Consider the following 14,425-nt stretch of genomic DNA (forward strand, 5'->3'; position numbering starts at 1 on the left):
CTGGTCACATAAGCTTAATGTCAACCTGTGTAAAACCTGCTCTGACTCTTGTTTTGGCATCATCGTCATGTTGGGTCACTCAGTTGTGTCCGCTTTAAATCATCTAAATGTTTAGAGGAAGTTAAATTAGGAGTCGCTTCCTTATAGTTTCTGCGATAACATAATGCAATGCACCTGAAATGCAAGGAGTGGAAGAACCCCGCAGCATGATCAGGATTTATACAGAAAGGAGGAACTCTTAATTTAATGCTTTTTAATGTTCTTAGAAATAATTTTAATGCCATCAATAAGTACCCATTAGTCTCATATATATATAAAAACACGGCCAAATCCTTCCTAATCTTTACCATCGACAGGCTGCAGCCATGTCCCAAATTTCTCGTTTTCCAGCCACTTATGTTAAAATTAGCATTTTCCCATTCTCTCTTCTGTGCCTCGTGCTTCCGTTCCAAACATTTGGCTTTAAGATCAACAAGGAGCAGTTCCACGCAACACATGGAACCAGTTAAATCTGATATATTTGACAATTTTTTTCTTTTATAAAGCATTTTAAATGCCATAATAATCACATTTAATGAATTTTAATGCCAATTAAGGCCTTAATTTAAAAATAATTTAATGACTTTTAATGACCTGCAGACACCCTGATTATGCTACCACTAGACTTGATAGGTTGCTTGGTTTTGAAAGGCACACCTTGACCCAGTCCATCCCTACCAGGTGATACTGATCAGAAGAAGTTTTATTACAACTGAAAGATGCCAGAACACTAATGACTCACAGTGAGGCGTACTTACCACCATCACAGACCAAGGAGCAAGCCCTAGGTCCAAATCACTTTTAGGCTCAACTTAAATTTGAAGCTGCTCCTTCTCTCTTAATTAACCCAGAGATTAAACAGAAAATCATGATTTCAAATGAACAATTTCAGCTTGGTATTTTATTCTTATTTATTACGAAGTAAACAGCAAAGCAGGAAAGACTTAACCGCATGTACCGTCTCATTAAATTAGGAGCACAGGCCTTTACTGTAGAATGAATCAAGATATTGCAGCAATATCAACATGTTAACGAAAGGAGAGTCTGCAGTGTCCACACAATCTACGTTAGCAAAACATTGTGGATTTGGGTAAAAACCTGCATCACTTCAAGTCACTTCATTACATTCAATAAAACACACACCAAAAGAAAAAAAAGGAACTAATGCAACAGAAAACTTGCAGGAAAGTCCTAGCACATTTTATTCTTTTAATACCCTCATTACTCGTTTGTGTCATTAAACCAATAAACAAAAAAAAGTTTGAAATACCCCAATTTAAGAATGTATGAATAAAGCAGGGACAAAACAGTTAATAGTAAATAATCTGAAAGTTCTGCTTAGCCCACAACCAGCTCACTCCTTAAATCTAAGGATAAAAAATAAAAAAAATCCGCTGATTATTCATCAAGAGAAGGTTCCTTTTGGGAGTGCAGCTTCAGTTTTTAGATGTTGGATTGTCCAAGGTTCACCTTGGAAGGAAGTGGACCAGCCTCTTCTTCTGGCCCTTTGGAGGTGATGATAATCAGAGAGGATGCTGGGTAAGGAGTCAGTTTCTGCTCTTTGATGTAGTCATTGTCCCCATTAATGCTCAGTTTCTAAAAGGTAGAAAAGAATAGTAGCATTTTATTTAAATTGCATGTTCAGACCAGCTGCTGTGGGGAACCAGTAGCTACAAGGAAGCAGTTCCGAGTTGGCAGAAATATGGGAACCTTGAAACTGGTGAGGCTTCCCTTTTGGAAACATTCAACCAAGGATAAAATATAATGTTTTAGATAAAAAAAAACAATCATGTATTGTGACCTAGTCTAAGTACAGACATAAATCCATCAGAATCTGTGCCAAGATCATGTTTAAAGATGTGCTCCATCCAATTTCAATGAGCCTGAGATACTCAAAGAATAAATCAGGACATAATCCAGCCTCTAAATCTGCAAATTTGGTGAAGATGTACCTGCAATACATGCAGTTGAATGTAGCATGCATGTCATTTTTTTCAGCTATAACACCAAAAAAAATGTCTTAACTCCTTTACAGTTTCTTTTACACTATAGAAATACATACAACTTTGTTTTGGGCAAATCGATTGAAGCCAAATTAAACCTCAGGTGTTTGTTTCACTGCCACTGCAAAATTTGGAAAGGCTTAAGGAGTTAGCATATTTGAACGTTGAAACTTTAAGCAATTGGTCATAAAAAACATTTAAACAAAATAAATCAAATTTCAGAATTTCACAGTAAATTCTGAAAGATTAATATATTCCCAAATACAGCATCTCTAAAAAGGAGATGGATTCTTGTTAAACATATGAGACTCCCAGAAAATCCTCACAGTGTTGGATCCAAGAAAAACCAACAACAACAAAAAGCAATAGCACTAAACAGGTTAAACAAATAACCAAGAGACCAAGTCAAGAAAATATCAGAGGGCATACCTCAGCAGGAACATATTGATCTACAGCAGTTGCCACAGTAGCACAGCAGATCCAGATCAGGACCAACACAGACAGAACTAAAGTTGTTGTAAGGATCCACCCAGGCAGCCAAGGGTTCCTGTTGAGACACGTACAAAACAAATAGCATGAGCAGCGCCACATCAACTTTTGGTGCTAATAAAATCAGCTAAGACAACAGAGAAATGCAAACCTTGACAGGCAGCTAAAAAGGTTGTATCCATCATCGTAGCTGCGCTCACCACTTAGATCCCTGTCTCTCTCTTGGATTAAAGAGCGATGGTATTCTTTGTAAATAGGACTGCTCAGCCCTGGAACTAAGAAAAAAGAAAGAAATCAACAAAGAGAAGGTTATTACATAGAATTTTCCATAATTCTAGTTCTGACTATATATATTTTTTTTATTTTTTTTTTTCAAAAGAACATTGCATAACTTATGGCCACAAGGGGCACTAGACTTGTACCTTGGCCCAGCTGAAAGAAAATGGTAACACTGCACTGTCACAAAGTTAAAAGGCCTACATCAGAGCAGGAGTGGAGCTAAGGGGTAATTCATCACCTCCAGAATAAACAGTTTCCACCTAAACCAGAGGATAGCAGCACTCTCTTAAGTGGAATGTCCCAACTAATTGGACATTTTAGATGTTAGTATATTAACTATAAATTAACAGTATAGTTGTTAAACAACACCAAACACCAAATAAATACATTTATAATTCCAAATACGTGCTCTATTCAGAACTGGATTTTATGTTTTATAGCGGAGAGGGCAATGTTATCTGCTCAGTCCCTTTAATGTGTATATTTGGTGTAGAATACATGGTTCATTTAGACTGCATAGTATTGAATGAATATTTGTTTAGAATTATTAGAAAGGGCTTCATGAAAGTCTAGTCTTTCTTCAGTGAGTTATTTGCAAAATACTGAATACTGTGGTGCCATTTATTTTCCTGTTGGTACAGTATAGATCCATGCTGAACTGGTTATGGAGCCTAATAGTTTAAAGCCACCCCTCAGTACACATTGATTCCTCCCTAGCCCATTTAAAAAAAAAATCAAAAATGAGAAACATTGCATAAAATAATAAACTCTGATGTTCTTACAGCTCTTCTGGGGCTCCTCCTGCGTATCCTTGTCCAGCTCAATATGGGTGAAAATTCTGACTTGAGGTTCAGACTGGGAAGCAGAGAGAAGCATTTGTTGAATAAAAGGGACTCACCAGGTTGGTTTTATAAAGAACTATTTCACCAAGGTTGACTGTTTTCGATTAAATACCTGGAAAACAACAACTTTTCCATCATCAGCCTGAAGGTAGAACGTCCAGGAGGAAGTGATGAAGCTGTGGGCCTGACTCATTACATCCTCCCAAAATCCTCTGACCAAAGTCAGTGGATGTAGAAGATGAATCCTAGGCATCATGGCCTCCAACTGTGCAGTAAATAAGAGAGATTGAGAATTCCATTGTTCTAATAGTCATTCTGCATCAATGAAACAAGTGACATACCTGATCCTGACGTTGCTCAGCAAATGGAAGCTGGTTGTTACAGCCCATGTTACAAGCATACTGTTCATCAGACTGAGTGTAGGCTTCCCGACAGGCTGCATAAATTAATGTAACAGATGGTAAAATAGGTTAAGTGGCATGCAACACAATGAATCATGAGTTATTTTTTATCGTTTAATTGGTATACAGGGTTCTGCTTCATATTTTCTTATCACACCTCAGTACATTTTTACAGGAACTGAGAATGTCACCATGATGAATAGAAAACAAATACAATCTCTTGCAAAAGATCAAATATTTTGTGACATTAGAAACTAGATTTATTGGGATTTTATGGGTTTTTTGTTAAGATTTTTTTAAACAAAGATCTTAGGAAGTTTTTTCCCCCTAAACTTAACAGTGATGCACTGATTTCCATTGGTCAGCCAATAAATGAATCTATGTAAATGCATGGATAATTAGTAGAAGAGACAAATGATGGATGGAGTTAGGATGAGTTACAAACAGAGGGATCATGGATGCACAGACAGAAACAAAAACTGCAAAATGACAGAAGCCCTGTTTTGCAGTATCATGTAAACCATAAATTCCAGACGTTTCTAGAACATTCAGGTGGATCTTTGAGCTGAATCTAACAATGCATTTGGATATAGACAATATTCAACTCTAACAAGAGCCATCCGGGCCAGAATGTAAAAGGAAGTTAAGAAACTTACTTGATTCACACTCAGATTTGGTCTGATTAAAATCGTCGCTGTCTCGGACAAAGTGACAAATGGAGAACAGACGGCAGCCTCTCTGACAGGCGTACAGTTCCTCCTCCTGAAAACACAAAAACAAACAAACCGACGGACCAGTTGAATGCCTCTGCCAAATGACGCAGCAAACATTCCTTATATACAATATTCAATTAAGAACAACAACATATCAAACAATAAAATAGGACTTAACCTGACAAGTCAATTTGTTTTTCTGTTTCTTAATTGCATAATGTTAGCGCGCGCTAGCTGACATAAGCAAGATAAAAGTGCTCACCCGTGGATACGTGTGCAAACTATATGTCATTTCGCAGGATTTATGACAGGATACTGTGCTTCCCAGAACGCTGTCGAACACGTCTGAGGACGCTGAGGTGAAAGCAAACAGGGCATAAAGCCCCAAAATATTGCTAAAGAAAGAAAAGGTTCCCATTTTGCAAACAACAACAAAACCGTCCCTCTCTTCCCCGTCCACCCGAATCTGGAGTGTAACCTCGCGAGATTTCTTTCCTTTAAGGATGCGTTCAATGACTGTTCCTCTTTACGATAGACCTAAAGGTTCAACTTTAAACAATAATTATTAAGCATTGTGGTATTTAGTCTAAAGATATATTTTACGTCAGGGTAAATTTTGGTAAATTTGTTCGAAAAGGATACGAATTAAACACGTTAAATTCTCAATATTTTTTTCTATTGAAATTTTAACTTTAGAAGTATCTACATTTTTCCGTAAATTTACACATTTTAGAATATTTGAACTTAACAGAATATCATGAGTTTTATGAGTTATATATATATATATAAAAAAAAAGGAAATGCCGGTGCATTTCAGGATGGTCTTCTTTCACTAATGTATAAAAATATCAAACAATAGGCACCCCTTAGTAAACAGGATTGCTTTTTACAGCGATATATTTTAGGCCACCTGTTCTAAACATCAATGAAAATTTTAATTTGTATTAGATAATTAATAATTAGCTTTTTATTACAAAAACATTGTACTTATTATTGCCTACACAATCGAGTGGTATTTTCTCCCTTAACGTACCTGAAGGCAACATGATCCTAGCTACAAACGGGCTTCCGTCTTTATTTCAAACGTAATATTGACGCTATTTCAATGATTTTCCCACACATAAACATTGTAACAGGGTGTCAAAATGGTTTGAGGAGATGTATGAAATCTTTCTTTTAATTTTATCCTAAAGCTATTTCGAAGATAGAAAGTAAACAGCTTTTTATCGAGGTAACTGCTTAAGTTAGCAGTGGTTAGCTTACTTTTCTGGCATCGTACGCGAGCTTTTTAGTTTTTTTTTTTTTTTACGAATATATTTTGTAATTGAAAATGGACAAGTTTGTTGTTCGGCTTCCGAAGGGAGAAAAACCAAAACAACCGAAGAGCGAGGAGAAAGTTTACAAACAAGCTACAATAGAGTCCATGAGGGTGAGATATTCAGCAAAGTGTGAAACAGCCACATATTCTTATCCTATATAGACTAATTTAACGATTCTTGATCCACAATGTTTCTTTAAGAGGGTAGTTGTGATCGAAGACATTTTGCGCTACAAATCAACGCTGGAGCTGCCTGAACAGAGCAAAGAGAACCTGTTGGACACCCTGACTGAGCTGAGCAAGAAGATCCCATCCAAAGAGGTGCTCAGGTCCACTAAAATAGGTACTCACTGATACTGTTTAAGGTTCTTTTCTAATTTATGTTATTAATGTATACACCACATATAACATGCCTGTTAATAAGTAATCAGATCCATAACAACAAGCAATATTTTGGCCCTGAGAACATTATTACCAAGTTATGCTGTCAGTTCACCTTAACCCTTTAAAACCAATTGTATCATATTTGATGCATGATCTTTTGAGATCTTTGCATCATCAGTGTGATCTCGCTTATCTTAAAAACCCTGACTTACATAATCAGCAGTGAACAGAAAACGTATATAATATTCTACATAAAGGCCTAATGTAACAAAATTGATGCAAATAAAGGATCTAATTTAACTTATAAAAAATATATGTATTCTTTTTCTTTCATTTTTCAGAGTTCAATGACAACTCTAAATAAAAAAATTGAAATTTCTGTCAATTATTTAATGGTCCAGGCTTTAAAGGGTAAAAAGTCAACTTGGTTTATTTATTTTTTTGCTTGCTGTCGGATTATACTTTTCTACCCTGTGAGTATATTAAACGATAATAAACCATATAAAAGATCCATATAAGACATTCTATAATTATCCAATAAATGTATAAATGCTTACTAGTGTCACAAGTATAATTTTCATACCAATTCAAATTAAATTATATTAAAAAGAACAATGACTTAATTATTGTGGAAAGTTTAGATTTATCAATTTAGATTTACATTATCTTAGTTCAGTGTTTGAAATTGTTTGCAAATTCCAGACATTTAAGTAGGATTTAAAGAAAGGAAAGCATAAAAAAAATCTGCATGGGTTAAAAGAATGCAGAGGGGAATTTCTCCAGTGTGAGATCAATAAAGTTCAATTAAAATTTAGACATTCTCTGCACTTTTCCCATCATCTTAGTGATTTCACAGGTTAAATCATTGCTCTATGGTGCCATCAAGTGGACAAAAAGTGTTAATGGTGTGGTGATTAAAGTAACATAAAAATACATTTTTCTTTTCTTAACTAAATAACAATTAATAGCATTACAAGGGACAGCTTGTAATACTATTAATGTTAACGCATATCGATTTCATTTAAAAAATATCTATATTTTTGTGTTAGGCTTCATACAGTTAATCTTTTTGGACCTATGTAAAGTACATTTTACTAATAGGTCAGATTATGTTGAGATTAATACATTTTTGGGGGTTTCTGTTCCCAAGGTCACACTGTTAATAAAGTGAGGAAACATCCGGACCCTGACGTGAGTTCTCTGGCAGCAAAGGTTTACACTGAATGGAGGACTTTCATTGAGGAGAATTCAAATAAGCCGTCCATTGAAGTGCGCTCTGACAAACAGTCTGAAGGGCTGAGGAACAACGCTCGGAGGCTGCTGTCTGAAGCACTGGGAGTCAAGGTGATACATAGCATTAAAGCGTTAGTTATATTAAACCTTTATGTTTTGTTTTCATCAGGTTGATGAACTGAAATGGCATTTAAATATTTACAGTCAAGGTTAAAAGAAACCCTGCCTCATTTAAATTCATGTTTTGTTGATATCCCTTTAGGTTGTCCTTCTTGTTTTTATATATAAAAAAAATGTCTTGTTCTGACTATATTAGTTTTGAAACTACGGTTCCTAAAAATGTTGGAATCATTTTGCAAAGTTTTAAATACTTTCCAGGTCTTTCCAAGTATAGAAACAACCTGGCATGAAAAATGATTTGTGTTTTTAGGGTTTACTCCTAATTCTACTTACTATAATCTATATTCTTCCTTACTTGCATCCTCTGTCACATGTTCTCTTTCTTTGTGCCCTTTCCAACACATTTTCCTCCTATAATGTCTTGATTTCTTTCTTATTTTCCCTCTTTTATTTCCTTTATTTTGTTTCATGTTTACTTATGTTCATTTCTTGTCTAAATTCATTCTGTTCCTCCTTTCTTTACCACTTAGTTACTTGTCCACTTTGTTTTATTCAAAGTTTTTTCCTGCTCTAAATCTCTTCCACTGCTTCCATTAAGTCGTGACAAACCTAAATGTTGTATATTTTGATGTAAACACAAAGAGGTAAAGAATAACTCTGATAAGGTAAGGACAAATCTTGAACCTTTACTTAAATATTAATGTGCAGAAACTAATGGGAGCAGTGGAATCTGAGGCACATCAGAAATTCCTAGCTATGTGAGAAGCGACTTATTGAAAAATAAAACTATGAATCTATTATGCTGGTGAAGATTCTCAGCCATCCAGGTCATCGTCATTCCAAAAAAGTTTTAAAAAATATTAAAAAACAAACCACTGGACTTTGTTTTCCAAGTTTGTCTCGCTTCCCATCCAGAAGGCTTTTTTTTAACTCAAAATGTCTGGAGTATTGTTGAGTTTCAAGCTTTATAGAGTAGCCCAACAAAACCTTGTGGCTCAGAAAACCTACAAATTGAACCGGAAGAACAGGCCCGCCCCTTAGTAATGGGAAGTCGTGGAAGTCGTTGTCGGCGTGCAAAACCCAATACTGGTCCATGCATCTGAAAAGCAGTTGTTAGGGTCATTGTTGGCCTGCCTAAACGGGTAAATTTATTAATATTAGTTTATTACAGCTATTATTATTATTAGCTTTTAATGTATATGCAATTACATCAAAGGGCTTAGATGCATCAGATTGATGCTAAAGAAATAACTGGTATTTTTGTTGGTATTGTTGAAAAGAATTTGACACATCTGCGTGATTTTACACATGAAGTTTTTATTTAAATTTGTAGAAATCATATTTTTATATCAAAATAAGGTTTGTTGGTTTCCCATCCACTGATAACCCTTTTTTATATTCATGCCCTGATTTCCTTTCTAATGCTTCTGCAATTTATATCAGCTGACCTAATTAAGCTAAAAGGTCTTTTTTCCTGCTTGTTTGTTTTGTGTGCAATACAGGAGGACTCTGGGCTTATAGACAACATTGAGAGAGAAGTTTTTCACCAGAGCTCCCGGTTGGTCAGCAGCTCCTACAGACGGACCATCAGGGCGCTGGTGTTCGCCTTCAGACACAACTCTGACATCAGAAGTCAAGTAAAAGATAGCAAAATATCCGTTAGTCAGCTCGTTTCCCAGTATAAAAAATAAGTGAACACTGAGAAGACTGGGACTTGAACCTCTTGTGGATGAGATTATGTTGCACATAATTTTTTTTTTTTATATTTTATTTTGTTTTTACTCTTCATCATGTTCTCAGTTTGTTCATAAAAATGCAAAAACTTTTTACAGATTGTGGCACATCAGCGCATTTACATTTTATGGGTGTAAATTTAAATATTTAAACCATAGCTCTGGCTTACATCATGCTTTACCATCTGTTGTTGGTTTTGGTTTTAAACTGAATTGAAAAAAAGACTTCATTAAATACAAATGTCAACAACTATAGCTGGATTATAACTATATATATTTTATACTTTCAAATATTGCATCATTTGTTTTTGCGTGTGGTCCTGGCAGGAGCTCGTTACAGTGCAGGAACATTCACCAGCTCATCCTCTTAATCATTTAGCACAGTTATGCTAACAGACAGTTCTACTGCTTACTTATATCTAAATACTAGTGACACTTTAGACTGATTTGATACGTTTCTCAAAGACACCCATTCATTTGAGGTGAATTAGCATAGATCAAACCTCTCCATGGTTTGACTATGCACCTGAAAAATAAAAACTAAAAACAGTGGCCCAAAAGTTCACAAACCCTTTACTATTTGTTTTGATAAAAAAAAAAACTTTTTCCACATAATATAATTTCAGATGGAAAAACAAATATGTGAAAATGGGAAATATGAAAACAAAAGGCAGATAGAAAAAATTTACACAAATGTACCTATTACGCCTATGAACCATCTTTTTATTGAACTTCAGCATTTAATCTTATTAAGTTCACATCTATTAACTGTAAAATCTGATTTAGCTGAAATAAAGTTAAGCGGCTTTAGGATGATCTTCTTAATCTTTGCTTATTTGTTTTCTCAGCCTCACGCCATATTTTTCAGGAAGGTCAAACAGGATCTAATCAGTTTTACGGTTAAAAGGATTCAGTCCAGATCATTATTTACATCATGGCACAGTAATAGTTATTGATCAACAAATGAATGATGGAACAGATTTACCAAAGGAAGGGACTGTAACTGACCAGGGGGTTTGTATGGTAACAGCAACACTGAAGAAACAAGGATTCGTTGTTTTTTTTAACAAAAGAAAACAAGGTATTGGTTTATATGTCTGGACTAAGGAGCAGGTTTTTGTCACAGAAAACATCCAAACCTGGCATCAGTCTCCCTAAAACTGTAGAAGAATGGGTTATTATGATTAGATGAAATGTTAACTTAAGGGTAACATTTTCAAAAGTTTTGTTTTCCAAAAATCCATGAAAGATGATGGCCAAATGATGATTTGGGGTTAGTTTTATTTTACATTATAATCTGTAATGGTGGATGTATATACATTATTTTGAAATCTCAGTTTTGTCTCTAATGTTTGCTAAATGGTTGGAAAATTGAATTAACTTTAACAACATCAGTTTGTACAGTTTTGTACAGTTTAAGTGCAGATATACCAAGTCAAGATGTGGGATGCAGTTCCTGAACACTTGAAATGCTTTACAGCATTAATATTGCATTATTCATGGAAAAGTTTTGGAAATGAATACATATTACCCTTCAGGCCTCATCAGTTTTAAAAGTTGTTAGAGGAGGAAATGTATTAAAAACAAATAACTTTGTTTAGGAAGCAGTGTTAACATTAATTTAGTATTTTCCTTTTTGTATGAGCGTATGTTGAAACCTGGACCTATTGATGATGTCTACTAAAGCAGCACCAACCAAACAATGGCTATCACCATGAGGATGACAGCAAGAACACAGATGCTGATGAAGACAATATCGCTCAAGTCATGGGGTTCTGCCTGTGGTTCTACAGCGTATGCGCTGCTGTCACTGTCCGTCTGCAGGGCCTGCTCCTCCAGCCGCCGCTCCTCTGCAGAAATGATGGACACAGACGCGACCTTCCGTAAGGCGTCGCACTGCACCTTGTATTCTTGCACGTTTTGCTGCTTTCCATCTGAGAAATCAATGTAGAGCTTGTTCACAAGCATGGTGATGTTCCGGTGTTTCTGTGAGGAATTAGTCATAAAATGGATATTTTAGCTTTATTCAGCAGTGTGGTAAAAGATTACTTTTAATTAAGTTAATGAACCCTTCTTTTAAATCAATAGCTTATTTTTATTTTATTTTCACAATCAATTTTCTTTTTCACAGATCTGAAAATATACAACAGGAGCTTGATAAAAAAAAAAAAAAAATGCATTATATAAGAGAGCATGTGTGCCGGTTACCTGACTGGCCGTTCCACAGTTGACAAACTGAGCCAGTATTTTGTATGAGGTGGTTGTAAGCTGAGCTGTACATGTTGGGTTTCCAAGGTAGATGCTCTCACGGTCCAGCTGAGGTAACGACTGCTGAGGGATCAGGATGGTAAACTCTGATCTAGTGCAGCTCACGTTCACAGGCACCACTGAGGAAAAGACATTTTAAACATTTTGGGAGCAGATTAAGAAGGACGTGGTGCAGAGCTGTTTGCTGGGATGAACGTTGAGGATTTCATGAGCAAATTTAATTGGGATTAAAGCTGCAAATAGAGTAAGCAGTGGGGAGTAGATAAGTTACACCTGCGGTCCCCGTAGGATACACTTCATTAATTGTCCCATTAGCTCCTAGTAATAAAAGATAAACACATTTACCTCCTAGATAAGAAGCGGAGAAGCCTCTGTGAGCTTCATTTCTGTCTGTGCTGAGGACCACTAGCAGCTGGTTTCCCTTTGAGATGATAGAAGGAGGCTGCTCCCTGCCGCACCAGCGTCCCATCAGGGCGTCCGCCTGGCTGTCCCCATCATACACAGACACAGAGTCATAGTCGCACTCATCTGACAGGCTGTTGCGGCCCTCCAGGTCCATGACAGGAAAGTAGAGCTTGATGCGGTACCCGGCTTCAAGGGTGATGCTCCAGTGGCAGTTAATGTTGTTTGGGTAGATGTTGGGGAAATTTGGGCTGGTGAAGTTGCCGCTCACAACTGACAGGACCTGTTGACATTCACCTATATTGGGTAAATGGCATCAGTTAGCCGACTCTCTGTTTTTATTACTTCTTTTCAGGGATTCTGTTTAAAACAGTCGTCATAAAATTAAAAGCTGGTGCTTATAGCTTGTAATTTAAGTTTATGAGAGCTCACTTTGTGTTTATGGGGACCGTTTTATGACTCATCTCTTGCAAAAGAGATTTTAACCTCAATTCGTTTTTTTTTTACCTGTTTAAGTAAAGGAAATAATGAATTAGTTGGTATAAAAAGCGTTAGCAAGTTTCGGATATAAACTGGAGACAGGTAAGTTACATCAGCATCATCTACCATAAACCTCAATGTAATTTATTACAATTTTGATTGACAGACTAACACAAAATAAAACATTACTATGAATAAGATGGAAAGGTATTTTGACAAAAAGCTGAAAAGTGTGGCCAGAAGTTATCCTCAGAAATGACATCATATTATAGAGCAGGGGTCTTAAATGTTTTCCAGGCTATGGACCCCCAAACTGATGGTGAGATGGAGCGGGGACCCCCTAATTTTATATATATTGTATGAAATTGTGTTATATCAAACTGGTCCTATAGTCCCTCTATTACATATGGAGTAATGTAATGAAAATAATTTTGCCCTGGGATTATTAAAGTATTTCTGATTCTATTCCTGGTTGATGGGACAAGTGTTGTGAAAGAAACGGTGACCAGCTTGAAAGAGCTCCAGTGTGTCGCTGAATGTGTGTGTTGATGATTGACAGACATCCTCTGCCTCCATTTATCTGTTTACTACAGTGTGTTGAATTGATATTGATGTTATTTAAAGACATTTCAATTAGTGGAAAAATTTGCAGGGGGGAATATAAAAAAAAAGTGTAATCAATCAAAATTTTCATGACCCCCATGCAGTATCTCTTTGGACCCCCTAGGGGTCGTGGAGCCCCTGTTAAAGACCTCTGTTATGGAGAGTTCATCTGTGTGTAATTTAACCTCAGTATTAATACTGTGTAGATTTGTTAGAAAACATTTAGTCATCTAACAGCCTTCTACATACCAAGGAACACATGTCAAGGAGAAATTAGCAAAGAACTGTAAACCAGTCAATTTCTTAATATCCAAAGCCACAGAGAACTGCATTATCTGCAAATTGAGAGAGTGAGGAACTTCTGCAAAGCTTCCAACACAAAGCCATCCACCCAAACTTCACAGGCTGGGCAATAAAAGCATTACAAAATAATGAGTCGAGTGAGCTGAATCCATCCATCCATCCATCCTCTAACACGCTTAATCCCAAGTGGGGTTGCGAGGGATGCTGGTGCCTATCTCCAGCTGTCAATGGGCAAGAGGAGGGGTACACCCTGGACAGGTCGCCAGTCCATCGCAGGGCAACACAGAGACAAACAGGACAACCATTCACGCACACACTCACACCTAAGGAGAATTTTTAGAGAATCCATTTAACCTAACAGTCATGTGTTTGGACTGTGGGAGGAAGCTGGAGTACACGGAGAGAACCCACGCATGCTCAGGGAGAACATGCAAACTCCATGCAGAAAGACCCTGGGCCGGGAATCAAACCCAGAACCTTCTTGCTGCAAGGCAGCAGTGCTGAGCTGAATACATATGACTTTAAAATGCTATGCACTTGTTTTATTCAAGTATTGTTGATGTCATACAACTTTCAGACGGTAAAAATCTGGGGAAAAAAAATAAAAACCATGATAACTTAAAAGTTTGACATTATTTTTGAGCTGCACCTCACATATACTGTGCCTTTCTATCAATACATTTTTATTCACATGGCCTCATGTCTGCATTTGCTGGACCATGTAAGGACTTTTCCTCTGTGGAGTCTGAATCAGAAGAACTTATGAAATTCAAAGGATTTATCTTAGTTCTGAACATTCAGTATGCCTTAATGGC

The 14,425-nt window shown here is 36.4% G+C and overlaps 3 protein-coding genes across 3 annotated transcripts in view; 1 reads left to right on the top strand and 2 right to left on the bottom strand.

The window, feature by feature from the left end:
• Window positions 1-982: 982 nt before the first annotated feature.
• tmem59 (transmembrane protein 59) lies at window positions 983-5,243 on the bottom strand. Its single transcript, XM_015376575.1, has 8 exons — window positions 5,029-5,243; window positions 4,710-4,815; window positions 3,994-4,088; window positions 3,765-3,917; window positions 3,593-3,665; window positions 2,683-2,806; window positions 2,472-2,589; window positions 983-1,635 (listed from the first exon to the last, which is right to left on the bottom strand). The coding sequence occupies exons 1-8, from the start codon at window positions 5,182-5,184 to the stop codon at window positions 1,483-1,485; spliced, it is 978 nt and encodes a 325-aa protein (XP_015232061.1). The 5' UTR covers window positions 5,185-5,243; the 3' UTR covers window positions 983-1,482.
• Window positions 5,244-5,815: 572 nt separating this feature from the next.
• Window positions 5,816-9,734, top strand: tceanc2 (transcription elongation factor A (SII) N-terminal and central domain containing 2). The gene is made up of 4 exons (XM_015376576.1): window positions 5,816-6,195; window positions 6,286-6,427; window positions 7,619-7,812; window positions 9,324-9,734. The coding sequence occupies exons 1-4, from the start codon at window positions 6,097-6,099 to the stop codon at window positions 9,510-9,512; spliced, it is 624 nt and encodes a 207-aa protein (XP_015232062.1). The 5' UTR covers window positions 5,816-6,096; the 3' UTR covers window positions 9,513-9,734.
• Window positions 9,572-14,425, bottom strand: part of cdcp2 (CUB domain containing protein 2) — a 10,319-nt gene continuing 5,465 nt past the window's right edge. Inside the window, exons 3-5 of the mRNA XM_015376578.1 lie at window positions 12,168-12,521; window positions 11,763-11,941; window positions 9,572-11,540 (exon numbers count right to left, since the gene is read on the bottom strand). Coding sequence (XP_015232064.1) covers window positions 11,235-11,540; window positions 11,763-11,941; window positions 12,168-12,521 — 839 coding nt within the window. The 3' untranslated portion in view covers window positions 9,572-11,234. The remainder of the gene's footprint in view (window positions 11,541-11,762; window positions 11,942-12,167; window positions 12,522-14,425) is intronic.

Source organism: Cyprinodon variegatus, unplaced genomic scaffold, assembly GCF_000732505.1.
Source record: "Cyprinodon variegatus isolate N-32 unplaced genomic scaffold, C_variegatus-1.0 Scaffold137, whole genome shotgun sequence".
Classification (NCBI taxonomy): Eukaryota; Metazoa; Chordata; class Actinopteri; order Cyprinodontiformes; family Cyprinodontidae; genus Cyprinodon; species Cyprinodon variegatus.

Excerpts from the sequence above, each read along its gene's own strand:
- tceanc2 (XM_015376576.1), top strand. The coding sequence starts at position 6,097 with ATGGACAAGTTTGTTGTTCGGCTTCCGAAGGGAGAAAAACCAAAACAA. Across the intron at positions 6,196-6,285 it reads CTACAATAGAGTCCATGAGG|AGGGTAGTTGTGATCGAAGA; the intron begins GTGAGATATTCA and ends TGTTTCTTTAAG. Across the intron at positions 7,813-9,323 it reads CTGAAGCACTGGGAGTCAAG|GAGGACTCTGGGCTTATAGA; the intron begins GTGATACATAGC and ends TGTGCAATACAG.
- tmem59 (XM_015376575.1), bottom strand. The coding sequence starts at position 5,184 with ATGGGAACCTTTTCTTTCTTTAGCAATATTTTGGGGCTTTATGCCCTG. Across the intron at positions 4,089-4,709 it reads CAAATCTGAGTGTGAATCAA|CCTGTCGGGAAGCCTACACT; the intron begins GTAAGTTTCTTA and ends TAATTTATGCAG. Across the intron at positions 3,666-3,764 it reads GAAAAGTTGTTGTTTTCCAG|TCTGAACCTCAAGTCAGAAT; the intron begins GTATTTAATCGA and ends TCTGCTTCCCAG.